Below are 16,983 nucleotides of genomic sequence, written 5' to 3' on the forward strand. Positions count from 1 at the left end.
CCTCACATTAACGCAAACCACACATTTCACCATTTGTTCCAATGTACAGTACAGTGGAAAAGCCCTCGGCACGTCCTCACATTAACGCAAACCACACATTTCACCGTGCGTTCCAATGTACAGTACAGTGGAAAAGCCCTCGGCACGTCCTCACATTAACGCAAACCACACATTTCACCGTGAGTCCCAATGTACAGTACAGTGGAAAAGCGCTCGGCACGTCCTCACATTAACGCAAACCACACATTTCACCGTGTGACCCAATGTACAGTACAGTGGAAAAGCCCTCGGCACGTCCTCACATTAACGCAAACCACACATTTCAACGTGTGACACAATGTACAGTACAGTGGAAACATCCTCGGCACGTCCTCACATTAACGCAAACCACACATTTCACCGTGTGACCCAGTGTACAGTACAGTGGAAAAGCCCTCGGCACGTCCTCACATTAACGCAAACCACACATTTCACCGTGCGTTCCAATGTACAGTACAGTGGAAAAGCCCTCGTCACGTCCTCACATTAACGCAAACCACACATTTCACCCTGCGTTCCAATGTACAGTACAGTGGAAACGTCCTCGGCACGTCCTCACATTAACGCAAACCACACCTTTCACCGTGCGTTCCAATGTACAGTACAGTGGAAAAGCCCTCGGCACGTCCTCACATTAACGCAAACCACACATTTCACCGTGTGTTCCAATGTACAGTACAGTGGAAAAGCCCTCGGCACGTCCTCACATTAACGCAAACCACACATTTCACCGTGTGTTCCAATGTACAGTACAGTGGAAAAGCCCTCGTCACGTCCTCACATTAACGCAAACCACACATTTCACCCTGCGTTCCAATGTACAGTACAGTGGAAAAGTTCTCGGCACGTCCTCACATTAACGCAAACCACACATTTCACCATTTGTTCCAATGTACAGTACAGTGGAAAAGCCCTCGGCACGTCCTCACATTAACGCAAACCACACATTTCACCGTTTGTTCCAATGTACAGTACAGTGGAAACGTCCTCGGCACGTCCTCACATTAACGCAAACCACACATTTCACCGTGTGTTCCAATGTACAGTACAGTGGAAACGTCCTCGGCACGTCCTCACATTAACGCAAACCACACATTTCACCGTGTGTTCCAATGTACAGTACAGTGGAAAAGCCCTCGTCACGTCCTCACATTAACGCAAACCACACATTTCACCCTGCGTTCCAATGTACAGTACAGTGGAAAAGTTCTCGGCACGTCCTCACATTAACGCAAACCACACATTTCACCATTTGTTCCAATGTACAGTACAGTGGAAACGTCCTCGGCACGTCCTCACATTAACGCAAACCACACATTTCACCGTGTGTTCCAATGTACAGTACAGTGGAAACGTCCTCGGCACGTCCTCACATTAACGCAAACCACACATTTCACCGTGCGTTCCAATGTACAGTACAGTGGAAAAGCCCTCGTCACGTCCTCACATTAACGCAAACCACACATTTCACCCTGCGTTCCAATGTACAGTACAGTGGAAACGTCCTCGGCACGTCCTCACATTAACGCAAACCACACCTTTCACCGTGCGTTCCAATGTACAGTACAGTGGAAAAGCCCTCGGCACGTCCTCACATTAACGCAAACCACACATTTCACCGTGTGTTCCAATGTACAGTACAGTGGAAAAGCCCTCGGCACGTCCTCACATTAACGCAAACCACACATTTCACCGTGTGTTCCAATGTACAGTACAGTGGAAAAGCCCTCGTCACGTCCTCACATTAACGCAAACCACACATTTCACCCTGCGTTCCAATGTACAGTACAGTGGAAAAGTTCTCGGCACGTCCTCACATTAACGCAAACCACACATTTCACCGTTTGTTCCAATGTACAGTACAGTGGAAACGTCCTCGGCACGTCCTCACATTAACGCAAACCACACATTTCACCGTGTGTTCCAATGTACAGTACAGTGGAAACGTCCTCGGCACGTCCTCACATTAACGCAAACCACACATTTCACCGTGTGTTCCAATGTACAGTACAGTGGAAAAGCCCTCGTCACGTCCTCACATTAACGCAAACCACACATTTCACCCTGCGTTCCAATGTACAGTACAGTGGAAAAGTTCTCGGCACGTCCTCACATTAACGCAAACCACACATTTCACCATTTGTTCCAATGTACAGTACAGTGGAAACGTCCTCGGCACGTCCTCACATTAACGCAAACCACACATTTCACCGTGTGTTCCAATGTACAGTACAGTGGAAACGTCCTCGGCACGTCCTCACATTAACGCAAACCACACATTTCACCGTGTGTTCCAATGTACAGTACAGTGGAAACGTCCTCGGCACGTCCTCACATTAACGCAAACCACACATTTCACCGTGTGTTCCAATGTACAGTACAGTGGAAAAGCCCTCGTCACGTCCTCACATTAACGCAAACCACACATTTCACCCTGCGTTCCAATGTACAGTACAGTGGAAAAGTTCTCGGCACGTCCTCACATTAACGCAAACCACACATTTCACCATTTGTTCCAATGTACAGTACAGTGGAAACGTCCTCGGCACGTCCTCACATTAACGCAAACCACACATTTCACCGTGTGTTCCAATGTACAGTACAGTGGAAACGTCCTCGGCACGTCCTCACATTAACGCAAACCACACATTTCACCGTGCGTTCCAATGTACAGTACAGTGGAAAAGCCCTCGTCACGTCCTCACATTAACGCAAACCACACATTTCACCCTGCGTTCCAATGTACAGTACAGTGGAAACGTCCTCGGCACGTCCTCACATTAACTCAAACCACACCTTTCACCGTGCGTTCCAATGTACAGTACAGTGGAAAAGCCCTCGGCACGTCCTCACATTAACGCAAACCACACATTTCACCGTGTGTTCCAATGTACAGTACAGTGGAAAAGCCCTCGGCACGTCCTCACATTAACGCAAACCACACATTTCACCGTGTGTTCCAATGTACAGTACAGTGGAAAAGCCCTCGTCACGTCCTCACATTAACGCAAACCACACATTTCACCCTGCGTTCCAATGTACAGTACAGTGGAAAAGTTCTCGGCACGTCCTCACATTAACGCAAACCACACATTTCACCGTTTGTTCCAATGTACAGTACAGTGGAAACGTCCTCGGCACGTCCTCACATTAACGCAAACCACACATTTCACCGTGTGTTCCAATGTACAGTACAGTGGAAACGTCCTCGGCACGTCCTCACATTAACGCAAACCACACATTTCACCGTGTGTTCCAATGTACAGTACAGTGGAAAAGCCCTCGTCACGTCCTCACATTAACGCAAACCACACATTTCACCCTGCGTTCCAATGTACAGTACAGTGGAAAAGTTCTCGGCACGTCCTCACATTAACGCAAACCACACATTTCACCATTTGTTCCAATGTACAGTACAGTGGAAACGTCCTCGGCACGTCCTCACATTAACGCAAACCACACATTTCACCGTGTGTTCCAATGTACAGTACAGTGGAAACGTCCTCGGCACGTCCTCACATTAACGCAAACCACACATTTCACCGTGTGACCCAATGTACAGTACAGTGGAAAAGCCCTCGGCACGTCCTCACATTAACGCAAACCACACATTTCACCCTGCGTTCCAATGTACAGTACAGTGGAAACGCCCTCGGCACGTCCTCACATTAACGCAAACCACACATTTCACCCTGCGTTCCAATGTACAGTACAGTGGAAAAGCCCTCGGCACGTCCTCACATTAACGCAAAACACACGTTTCACCGTGTGACCCAATGTACAGTACAGTGGAAAAGCCCTCGGCACGTCCTCACATTAACGCAAACCACACGTTTCACAGTGTGACCCAATGTACAGTACAGTGGAAAAGCCCTCGGCACGTCCTCACATTAACGCAAACCACACATTTCACCGTGTGACCCAATGTACAGTACAGTGGAAAAGCCCTCGGCACGTCCTCACATTAACGCAAACCACACATTTCACCGTGTGTTCCAATGTACAGTACAGTGGAAACGTCCTCGGCACGTCCTCACATTAACGCAAACCACACATTTCACCGTGCGTTCCAATGTACAGTACAGTGGAAACGCCCTCGGCACGTCCTCACATTAACGCAAACCACACATTTCACCTTGTGTTCCAATGTACAGTACAGTGGAAACGTCCTCGGCACGTCCTCACATTAACGCAAACAACACATTTCACCATGTGACCCAATGTACAGTACAGTGGAAACGTCCTCGGCACGTCCTCACATTAACGCAAACCACACATTTCACCGTGTGACCCAAAGTACAGTACAGTGGAAACGCCCTCGGCACGTCCTCACATTAACGCAAACCACACATTTCACCTTGTGTTCCAATGTACAGTACAGTGGAAACTCCCTCGGCACGTCCTCACATTAACGCAAACCACACATTTCACCGTGCGTTCCAATGTACAGTACAGTGGAAACGTCCTCGGAACGTCCTGACATTAACGCAAACCACACATTTCACCGTGCGTTCCAATGTACAGTACAGTGGAAAAGCCCTCGGAACGTCCTGACATTAACGCAAACCACACATTTCACCGTGCGTTCCAATGTACAGTACAGTGGAAAAGCCCTCGGCACGTCCTCACATTAACGCAAACCACACATTTCACAGTGTGTTCCAATGTACAGTACAGTGGAAACGTCCTCGGCACGTCCTCACATTAACGCAAACCACACATTTCACCATTTGTTCCAATGTACAGTACAGTGGAAACGTCCTCGGCACGTCCTCACATTAACGCAAACCACACATTTCACCGTGTGTTCCAATGTACAGTACAGTGGAAACGTCCTCGGCACGTCCTCACATTAACGCAAACCACACATTTCACCGTGCGTTCCAATGTACAGTACAGTGGAAAAGCCCTCGGCACGTCCTCACATTAATGCAAACCACACATTTCACCGTGAGACCCAATGTACAGTACAGTGGAAAAGCCCTCGGCACGTCCTCACATTAACGCAAACCACACATTTCACCCTGCGTTCCAATGTACAGTACAGTGGAAACGCCCTCGGCTCGTCCTCACATTAACGCAAACCACACATTTCACCCTGCGTTCCAATGTACAGTACAGTGGAAAAGCCCTCGGCACGTCCTCACATTAACGCAAAACACACGTTTCACCGTGTGACCCAATGTACAGTACAGTGGAAAAGCCCTCGGCACGTCCTCACATTAACGCAAACCACACGTTTCACAGTGTGTTCCAATGTACAGTACAGTGGAAAAGCCCTCGGCACGTCCTGACATTAACGCAAACCACACGTTTCACCGTGCGTTCCAATGTACAGTACAGTGGAAACGTCCTCGGCACGTCCTCACATTAACGCAAACCACACATTTCACCGTGTGACCCAATGTACAGTACAGTGGAAAAGCCCTCGGCACGTCCTCACATTAACGCAAACCACACATTTCACCGTGTGTTCCAATGTACAGTACAGTGGAAACGCCCTTCGGCACGTCCTCACATTATCGCAAACCACACATTTCACCTTGTGTTCCAATGTACAGTACAGTGGAAACGTCCTCGGCACGTCCTCACATTAACGCAAACCACACATTTCACCGTGCGTTCCAATGTACAGTACAGTGGAAACGCCCTCGGCACGTCCTCACATTAACGCAAACCACACATTTCACCTTGTGTTCCAATGTACAGTACAGTGGAAACGTCCTCGGCACGTCCTCACATTAACGCAAACAACACATTTCACCGTTTGACCCAATGTACAGTACAGTGGAAACTCCCTCGGCACGTCCTCACATTAACGCAAACCACACATTTCACCGTGCGTTCCAATGTACAGTACAGTGGAAACGTCCTCGGAACGTCCTGACATTAATGCAAACCACACATTTCACCGTGTGTTCCAATGTACAGTACAGTGGAAAAGCCCTCGGAACGTCCTGACATTAACGCAAACCACACATTTCACCGTGCGTTCCAATGTACAGTACAGTGGAAAAGCCCTCGTCATGTCCTCACATTAACGCAAACCACACATTTCACAGTGTGTTCCAATGTACAGTACAGTGGAAACGTCCTCGGCACGTCCTCACATTAACGCAAACCACACATTTCACCATGTGACCCAATGTACAGTACAGTGGAAACGCCCTCGGCACGTCCTCACATTAACGCAAACCACACATTTCACCGTGCGTTCCAATGTACAGTACAGTGGAAAAGCCCTCGGCACGTCCTCACATTAACGCAAACCACACATTTCACCGTGTGACCCAATGTACAGTACAGTGGAAAAGCCCTCGGCACGTCCTCACATTAACGCAAACCACACATTTCACCGTGCGTTCCAATGTACAGTACAGTGGAAAAGCCCTCGGCACGTCCTCACATTAACGCAAACCACACATTTCACCGTGCGTCCCAATGTACAGTACAGTGGAAAAGCCCTCGGCACGTCCTCACATTAACGCAAACCACACATTTCACCGTGTGTTCCAATGTACAGTACAGTGGAAACGTCCTCGGCACGTCCTCACATTAACGCAAACCACACATTTCACCGTGTGTTCCAATGTACAGTACAGTGGAAAAGCCCTCGTCACGTCCTCACATTAACGCAAACCACACATTTCACCCTGCGTTCCAATGTACAGTACAGTGGAAAAGTTCTCGGCACGTCCTCACATTAACGCAAACCACACATTTCACCATTTGTTCCAATGTACAGTACAGTGGAAACGTCCTCGGCACGTCCTCACATTAACGCAAACCACACATTTCACCGTGTGTTCCAATGTACAGTACAGTGGAAACGTCCTCGGCACGTCCTCACATTAACGCAAACCACACATTTCACCGTGCGTTCCAATGTACAGTACAGTGGAAAAGCCCTCGTCACGTCCTCACATTAACGCAAACCACACATTTCACCCTGCGTTCCAATGTACAGTACAGTGGAAACGTCCTCGGCACGTCCTCACATTAACGCAAACCACACCTTTCACCGTGCGTTCCAATGTACAGTACAGTGGAAAAGCCCTCGGCACGTCCTCACATTAACGCAAACCACACATTTCACCGTGTGTTCCAATGTACAGTACAGTGGAAAAGCCCTCGGCACGTCCTCACATTAACGCAAACCACACATTTCACCGTGTGTTCCAATGTACAGTACAGTGGAAAAGCCCTCGTCACGTCCTCACATTAACGCAAACCACACATTTCACCCTGCGTTCCAATGTACAGTACAGTGGAAAAGTTCTCGGCACGTCCTCACATTAACGCAAACCACACATTTCACCGTTTGTTCCAATGTACAGTACAGTGGAAACGTCCTCGGCACGTCCTCACATTAACGCAAACCACACATTTCACCGTGTGTTCCAATGTACAGTACAGTGGAAACGTCCTCGGCACGTCCTCACATTAACGCAAACCACACATTTCACCGTGTGTTCCAATGTACAGTACAGTGGAAAAGCCCTCGTCACGTCCTCACATTAACGCAAACCACACATTTCACCCTGCGTTCCAATGTACAGTACAGTGGAAAAGTTCTCGGCACGTCCTCACATTAACGCAAACCACACATTTCACCATTTGTTCCAATGTACAGTACAGTGGAAACGTCCTCGGCACGTCCTCACATTAACGCAAACCACACATTTCACCGTGTGTTCCAATGTACAGTACAGTGGAAACGTCCTCGGCACGTCCTCACATTAACGCAAACCACACATTTCACCGTGTGACCCAATGTACAGTACAGTGGAAAAGCCCTCGGCACGTCCTCACATTAACGCAAACCACACATTTCACCCTGCGTTCCAATGTACAGTACAGTGGAAACGCCCTCGGCACGTCCTCACATTAACGCAAACCACACATTTCACCCTGCGTTCCAATGTACAGTACAGTGGAAAAGCCCTCGGCACGTCCTCACATTAACGCAAAACACACGTTTCACCGTGTGACCCAATGTACAGTACAGTGGAAAAGCCCTCGGCACGTCCTCACATTAACGCAAACCACACGTTTCACAGTGTGACCCAATGTACAGTACAGTGGAAAAGCCCTCGGCACGTCCTCACATTAACGCAAACCACACATTTCACCGTGTGACCCAATGTACAGTACAGTGGAAAAGCCCTCGGCACGTCCTCACATTAACGCAAACCACACATTTCACCGTGTGTTCCAATGTACAGTACAGTGGAAACGCCCTTCGGCACGTCCTCACATTATCGCAAACCACACATTTCACCTTGTGTTCCAATGTACAGTACAGTGGAAACGTCCTCGGCACGTCCTCACATTAACGCAAACCACACATTTCACCGTGCGTTCCAATGTACAGTACAGTGGAAACGCCCTCGGCACGTCCTCACATTAACGCAAACCACACATTTCACCTTGTGTTCCAATGTACAGTACAGTGGAAACGTCCTCGGCACGTCCTCACATTAACGCAAACAACACATTTCACCGTGTGACCCAATGTACAGTACAGTGGAAACGTCCTCGGCACGTCCTCACATTAACGCAAACCACACATTTCACCGTGTGACCCAAAGTACAGTACAGTGGAAACGCCCTCGGCACGTCCTCACATTAACGCAAACCACACATTTCACCTTGTGTTCCAATGTACAGTACAGTGGAAACTCCCTCGGCACGTCCTCACATTAACGCAAACCACACATTTCACCGTGCGTTCCAATGTACAGTACAGTGGAAACGTCCTCGGAACGTCCTGACATTAACGCAAACCACACATTTCACCGTGCGTTCCAATGTACAGTACAGTGGAAAAGCCCTCGGAACGTCCTGACATTAACGCAAACCACACATTTCACCGTGCGTTCCAATGTACAGTACAGTGGAAAAGCCCTCGGCACGTCCTCACATTAACGCAAACCACACATTTCACAGTGTGTTCCAATGTACAGTACAGTGGAAACGTCCTCGGCACGTCCTCACATTAACGCAAACCACACATTTCACCATTTGTTCCAATGTACAGTACAGTGGAAACGTCCTCGGCACGTCCTCACATTAACGCAAACCACACATTTCACCGTGTGTTCCAATGTACAGTACAGTGGAAACGTCCTCGGCACGTCCTCACATTAACGCAAACCACACATTTCACCGTGCGTTCCAATGTACAGTACAGTGGAAAAGCCCTCGGCACGTCCTCACATTATTGCAAACCACACATTTCACCGTGAGACCCAATGTACAGTACAGTGGAAAAGCCCTCGGCACGTCCTCACATTAACGCAAACCACACATTTCACCCTGCGTTCCAATGTACAGTACAGTGGAAACGCCCTCGGCACGTCCTCACATTAACGCAAACCACACATTTCACCCTGCTTTCCAATGTACAGTACAGTGGAAAAGCCCTCGGCACGTCCTCACATTAACGCAAAACACACGTTTCACCGTGTGACCCAATGTACAGTACAGTGGAAAAGCCCTCGGCACGTCCTCACATTAACGCAAACCACACGTTTCACAGTGTGTTCCAATGTACAGTACAGTGGAAAAGCCCTCGGCACGTCCTGACATTAACGCAAACCACACGTTTCACCGTGCGTTCCAATGTACAGTACAGTGGAAACGTCCTCGGCACGTCCTCACATTAACGCAAACCACACATTTCACCGTGTGACCCAATGTACAGTACAGTGGAAAAGCCCTCGGCACGTCCTCACATTAACGCAAACCACACATTTCACCGTGTGTTCCAATGTACAGTACAGTGGAAACGCCCTTCGGCACGTCCTCACATTATCGCAAACCACACATTTCACCTTGTGTTCCAATGTACAGTACAGTGGAAACGTCCTCGGCACGTCCTCACATTAACGCAAACCACACATTTCACCCTGCGTTCCAATGTACAGTACAGTGGAAAAGTTCTCGGCACGTCCTCACATTAACGCAAACCACACATTTCACCTTGTGTTCCAATGTACAGTACAGTGGAAACGTCCTCGGCACGTCCTCACATTAACGCAAACAACACATTTCACCGTTTGACCCAATGTACAGTACAGTGGAAACTCCCTCGGCACGTCCTCACATTAACGCAAACCACACATTTCACCGTGCGTTCCAATGTACAGTACAGTGGAAACGTCCTCGGAACGTCCTGACATTAATGCAAACCACACATTTCACCGTGTGTTCCAATGTACAGTACAGTGGAAAAGCCCTCGGAACGTCCTGACATTAACGCAAACCACACATTTCACCGTGCGTTCCAATGTACAGTACAGTGGAAAAGCCCTCGTCATGTCCTCACATTAACGCAAACCACACATTTCACAGTGTGTTCCAATGTACAGTACAGTGGAAACGTCCTCGGCACGTCCTCACATTAACGCAAACCACACATTTCACCGTGCGTTCCAATGTACAGTACAGTGGAAAAGCCCTCGGCACGTCCTCACATTAACGCAAACCACACATTTCACCGTGTGACCCAATGTACAGTACAGTGGAAAAGCCCTCGGCACGTCCTCACATTAACGCAAACCACACATTTCACCGTGCGTTCCAATGTACAGTACAGTGGAAAAGCCCTCGGCACGTCCTCACATTAACGCAAACCACACATTTCACCGTGCGTCCCAATGTACAGTACAGTGGAAAAGCCCTCGGCACGTCCTCACATTAACGCAAACCACACATTTCACCCTGCGTTCCAATGTATAGTACAGTGGAAAAGCTCTCGGCATGTCCTCACATTAACGCAAACCACACATTTCACCGTGTGACCCAATGTACAGTACAGTGGAAAAGCCCTCGGCACGTCCTCACATTAACGCAAACCACACATTTCACCGTGCGTACCAATGTACAGTACAGTGGAAACGCCCTCGGCACGTCCTCACATTAACGCAAGCCACACATTTCACCGTGTGACCCAATGTACAGTACAGTGGAAAAGCCCTCGGCACGTCCTCACATTAACGCAAACCACACATTTCACCCTGCGTTCCAATGTACATTACAGTGGAAACGTCCTCGGCACGTCCTCACATTAACGCAAACCACACATTTCACTGTGTGTTCCAATGTACAGTACAGTGGAAAAGCCCTCGGCACGTCCTCACATTAACGCAAACCACACATTTCACCGTGCGTCCCAATGTACAGTACAGTGGAAAAGCCCTCGGCACGTCCTCACATTAACGCAAACCACACATTTCACCGTGCGTTCCAATGTACAGTACAGTGGAAACGTCCTCGGCACGTCCTCACATTAACGCAAACCACACATTTCACCGTGCGTTCCAATGTACAGTACAGTGGAAAAGCCCTCGTCACGTCCTCACATTAACGCAAACCACACATTTCACCGTGCGTTCCAATGTACAGTACAGTGGAAACGTCCTCGGCACGTCCTCACATTAACGCAAACCACACCTTTCACCGTGCGTTGCAATGTACAGTACAGTGGAAAAGCCCTCGGCACGTCCTCACATTAACGCAAACCACACATTTCACCGTGTGACCCAATGTACAGTACAGTGGAAAAGCCCTCGGCACGTCCTCACATTAACGCAAACCACACATTTCACCGTGCGTTGCAATGTACAGTACAGTGGAAAAGCCCTCGGCACGTCCTCACATTAACGCAAACCACACATTTCACCGTGTGACCCAATGTACAGTACAGTGGAAAAGCCCTCGGCACGTCCTCACATTAACGCAAACCACACATTTCACCCTGCGTTCCAATGTACAGTACAGTGGAAAAGCCCTCGGCACGTCCTCACATTAACGCAAACCACACATTTCACCGTGTGACCCAATGTACAGTACAGTGGAAAAGCCCTCGGCACGTCCTCACATTAACGCAAACCACACATTTCACCCTGCGTTCCAATGTACAGTACAGTGGAAAAGCCCTCGGCACGTCCTCACATTAACGCAAACCACACATTTCACCGTGTGACCCAATGTACAGTACAGTGGAAAAGCCCTCGGCACGTCCTCACATTAACGCAAACCACACATTTCACCCTGCGTTCCAATGTACATTACAGTGGAAACGTCCTCGGCATGTCCTCACATTAACGCAAACCACACATTTCACCGTGTGTTCCAATGTACAGTACAGTGGAAAAGCCCTCGGCACGTCCTCACATTAACGCAAACCACACATTTCACCGTGTGTTCCAATGTACAGTACAGTGGAAACGTCCTCGGCACGTCCTCACATTAACGCAAACCACACATTTCACCGTGCGTTCCAATGTACAGTACAGTGGAAAAGCCCTCGTCACGTCCTCACATTAACGCAAACCACACCTTTCACCGTGCGTTGCAATGTACAGTACAGTGGAAAAGCCCTCGGCACGTCCTCACATTAACGCAAACCACACATTTCACCGTGTGACCCAATGTACAGTACAGTGGAAAAGCCCTCGGCACGTCCTCACATTAACGCAAACCACACATTTCACCGTGCGTTCCAATGTATAGTACAGTGGAAAAGCCCTCGGCACGTCCTCACATTAACGCAAACCACACATTTCACCGTGCGTCCCAATGTACAGTACAGTGGAAAAGCCCTCGGCACGTCCTCACATTAACGCAAACCACACCTTTCACCGTGTGTCCCAATGTACAGTACAGTGGAAAAGCCCTCGGCACGTCCTCACATTAACGCAAACCACACATTTCACCGTGCGACCCAATGTACAGTACAGTGGAAAAGCCCTCGGCACGTCCTCACATTAACGCAAACCACACATTTCACAGTGTGACCCAATGTACAGTACAGTGGAAAAGCCCTCGGCACGTCCTCACATTAACGCAAACCACACATTTCACCGTGCGTTCCAATGTACAGTACAGTGGAAACGCCCTCGGCACGTCCTCACATTAACGCAAACCACACCTTTCACTGTGCGTTCCAATGTACAGTACAGTGGAAAAGCCCTCGTCACGTCCTCACATTAACGCAAACCACACATTTCACCCTGCGTTCCAATGTACATTACAGTGGAAACGTCCTCGGCACGTCCTCACATTAACGCAAACCACACATTTCACCGTGTGTTCTAATGTACAGTACAGTGGAAACGTCCTCGGCATGTCCTCACATTAACGCAAACCACACCTTTCACTGTGCGTTCCAATGTACAGTACAGTGGAAACGTCCTCGGCACATCCTCACATTAACGCAAACCACACATTTCACCGTGTGTTCCAATGTACAGTACAGTGGAAACGTCCTCGGCACGTCCTCACATTAACGCAAACCACACCTTTCACTGTGCGTTCCAATGTACAGTACAGTGGAAACGTCCTCGGCACGTCCTCACATTAACGCAAACCACACCTTTCACCGTGCGTTCCAATGTACAGTACAGTGGAAACGTCCTCGGCACGTCCTCACATTAACGCAAACCACACATTTCACCGTGCGTTCCAATGTACAGTACAGTGGAAATGTCCTCCGCACGTCCTCACATTAATGCAAACCACACCTTTCACCGTGCGTTGCAATGTACAGTACAGTGGAAACGTCCTCGGCACGTCCTCACATTAACGCAAACCACACATTTCACCGTGTGACCCAATGTACAGTACAGTGGAAACTCCCTCGGCACGTCTATTTGGCTAGAGTGTCTAAGACTTTTGCACAGAACTGTTTATTATAGATAGATAGAGGCAGGAAAGTTGTTTCCACTGATATTTGACATTAGAACTAGGGGACATTGAGATTTGGGAGAGTAGATTTAGGATGGAGATAAGGAGGAACTTCTTAGCCCAGAGAGCGGTGAATCTGTGGAATTCTCTGCCCAATGAAGCAGTGGAGGCTACATCAGTAAATATATTTAAGACAAGTTGGATAGAGTTTTGCATAGCAAGGGAATTAAGGTTTCTGGGGAAAAGGCAGGTAGGTGGAGATGAGTCCATGGCCAGATCTTATTGAATGGCGGAGCAGGCTGGACGGGCCAGATGGCCAACTCCTGCTCCTATTTCTTATGTTCTTATATCTTTCCAGTTACCAAATAGCACATAACACATCTGAGCTAACACAAAGTGAAATGCTCTTATTTCTGTTTTCCACCCACCTTCCTATTTTAACCAATAGTTATTTCTTTATTGAGATACAGTGCGGAATAGTCCCCCTGGCCTTTCGAGCCACGCCGCCCAGCAAAACCTCCGATTTAATCCTAGGCTAATCACCAGACAATTTACAATGACCTATTAACTTACCAAGTGGTATATCTTTGGACTGTGGGAGGAAACTGGAGCACCAGAGGGAAAACCCACTCAGTCACGGGGAGAACGTACAAACTCCTTACAGAGAGCAGCGGATACAATACTGTGCCAAAGTCTTAGGTATATATACGCGCCTAAGACTTTTACACAGTATTGTACATGTAATAACGAAATGTGAAATCCCAATCAGACTCATGCCTGACTGGTTATGGATTCGATGGGGGTATGAGGATGGGGTAGTGTGAGGGTAGAGCAGTTTTAAGGCAGGGTTAAGTTACACGCTCTGTAGGTTAAGGACAGTACAGCCAAGAACAAGACAGGATTAGGGGCTGTAATGAAGGGGTAGAGAACTTTTGAATTGGGTTAAGGATCAGGATGGGTTATGGGTATGGAGGGTAAGGTACCAGAATAATAGAATGATAGAGTTATAGAGAACAGCAGCTCAGAAACGGGCCATTCAGCCCCTCTACAGTTTATTCTGCCTAGTCCCATTGATGGACCATAGCCCTCCATACCCCTCCCATCCATGAACTTATCCAAACTTCTCTTAAATGTTGTAATCCAACCCGCATCCACCACTTCCACTGGCAACTTGTTCCACACTCTCGCCACCTTCTGAGCGGCTGCCCCCGCCTCTCGCCGGCTCCAGACCCAGACGGCCCCCCGTGGTGACTTGCTGGCCGTGCGGGAAAGGGGGTGTCCCGCTGTGGGTCGCCGACCGCCCGCACCACACCCCCTTCCTCCCGACCTCCTCCACACGGTTACGTCTCATCCCTGGGCCGGGAAGAGATCCCTCCCGTCGGGTCTCTGGAGAGAAGGAGTGGGCAGCCGGAGAGATCCATTCAGCTTTGGCGCAGGGGATGGCCGCGCCTCGGCTTGGCGCACACACACACACACACATATCTGGATGCCCTGGGTTTCTACCTCACCCCCTCAGGCAGGGGGAAGTTCCCCGGAGCTCTGCAGGGGAATGGGTGAAGCTGCGGCAGAACCCTTCAATGTCCCGTCTCCCGGTGCGTCGGGAAACCCAATTCAGGGCGATCTCCGCCGGTCCCATGGTCAACCACCCCGCCGGCTTCCCAAAACTTGCTCCCTCCCTCGCCTCCCCCCACACCCGCCCCGGGAGCTGTGGATGCCCACCGGCTGCTCTCCAGACCCACAATCTACAAATGGGCCCAACGTGTAGGTAGGCGGAACGCTGACTGGAAAGTTACGGCGACCTATCGGCCCCTCGCGCCCATACTAGCCCATCGCAGATTTAGCGTAATCCTATTGCTTCGGGGCGCACACTCGGCAGATCGGAATTGGGGGTGTCAAGGTGATGACGACTGAACGTGGGAAAGGTTTCTGCCCCAATAGATGAGACCCACCAAGCACCCCCCCTCACCACCGCCCCTCGTCCTACCTCACCTCCTACGATATGGACCAGCCTCAGCTGGCCTGTTGTTGGCGGCCTGGATGGAGAGCCCAAAGCTCCGGGTTTTACTGTTGGGGTACTGTCAATAATAAATCCCAAGCGGGGTTTTCCCACCTGCGTCTCACACGCCCCCAGCTCCGATTCTTATCAAAGTACCTTCCACAGACATAGGCTCCAGAATTCCAAACTGCTTGAGAACTCCGATGAAGAGGACGATCACCACCGCCACCGCGATAAACTCCATGGTGTGGCGAGCTCCCCACTCGCTGGGGCCCGGCTGGTGTGCGGTGTGTGTGGGTGGGTGTGTGTGAGAGTGTGTGTCTCCGGGAGGTCCCAGGGACGCGGCTCCTGCGGGACGCAGTCAGCGGAGAGCAGCGAGAGAGGGGCCGAGAGGTTGCCACATCGTGCTCTCTCTGCCGCCGGCTGGAGGGAGAACCTCTGGCATCAGTCCGCAGGGGAGGGAGCACTGGAAAGTGGGTGTAGGTCCCAGCCCCTGCGCTGCCATTGAGAGCCTCCGCATTGATTTTGGTAATGGAATTACCATGGCGACCTGAAAGGTGTCCAGAGGCTTACCTCAGCTCCTCTGCCGGGACGAGGTCGCTCCTCTCTCCGGCTTTGCAACCGAACTCTCTGAGTTTCACTTTAACCGCCGAGAAGCGGCGATGAAAAATGCCGGTGGGGCTTTACTGGAGAATCGCTACAGCGACACCGCGGACACCACAGACACACTGGCGGGATGATTCAATATAAATAAACACAGAGATCAACACAGAAACACACTCTCTCTCTCTCTCTCTCTCACACACACACACACACACACACACACACACACGTCAACACAGAACTAAACAGAAACACACACACACACACACACATCAACACACACACACACAACACACACATCAACACAGAACTAAACAGAAACACACACACACACACACACACACACACACACACACACACACACACACACACACACACACACACACACACACACACACACACACACACCACACACCCCTGCCAGAGACACTTTCAGGTTTCTCCACACTTACAAAGGAGTTGCTACTTTAAGGACACAGGGATGTGGGTCTGGTGGTGGCCATTCACCCCCCCCACCGTGCTGTCCCATGATGCAAGACCACAGCTGACCCGAGGTGACCACCCTTCCCTGAATTTACTAACTGATTGCTCGACTCCACTTTTAACGAGATTTTCTCAACCATCTCCAAAAACAAAATCCCGAGGAATGTTGG

General features: G+C 49.6%; 1 protein-coding gene across 5 annotated transcripts in view; it reads right to left on the reverse strand.

Moving 5' to 3' along the window:
- Positions 1-16,983, reverse strand: part of LOC140735692 (calsenilin-like) — a 173,037-nt gene that overhangs the window by 77,992 nt on the left and 78,062 nt on the right. Inside the window, exon 1 of one of the 5 annotated variants that reach the window (XM_073061086.1) lies at positions 15,884-16,162. The exons of 3 other annotated variants lie outside the window; for them this stretch is intronic. In XM_073061086.1, coding sequence (XP_072917187.1) covers positions 15,884-15,971 — 88 coding nt within the window. In that variant the 5' untranslated portion in view covers positions 15,972-16,162. Of the gene's footprint in view, positions 1-15,883; positions 16,163-16,983 lie in introns of those variants that run through there. One more of the 5 variants, XM_073061088.1, reaches the window with a different exon arrangement.

Source organism: Hemitrygon akajei, chromosome 1 (genome assembly GCF_048418815.1).
Source record: "Hemitrygon akajei chromosome 1, sHemAka1.3, whole genome shotgun sequence".
NCBI classification, from domain to species: domain Eukaryota; kingdom Metazoa; phylum Chordata; class Chondrichthyes; order Myliobatiformes; family Dasyatidae; genus Hemitrygon; species Hemitrygon akajei.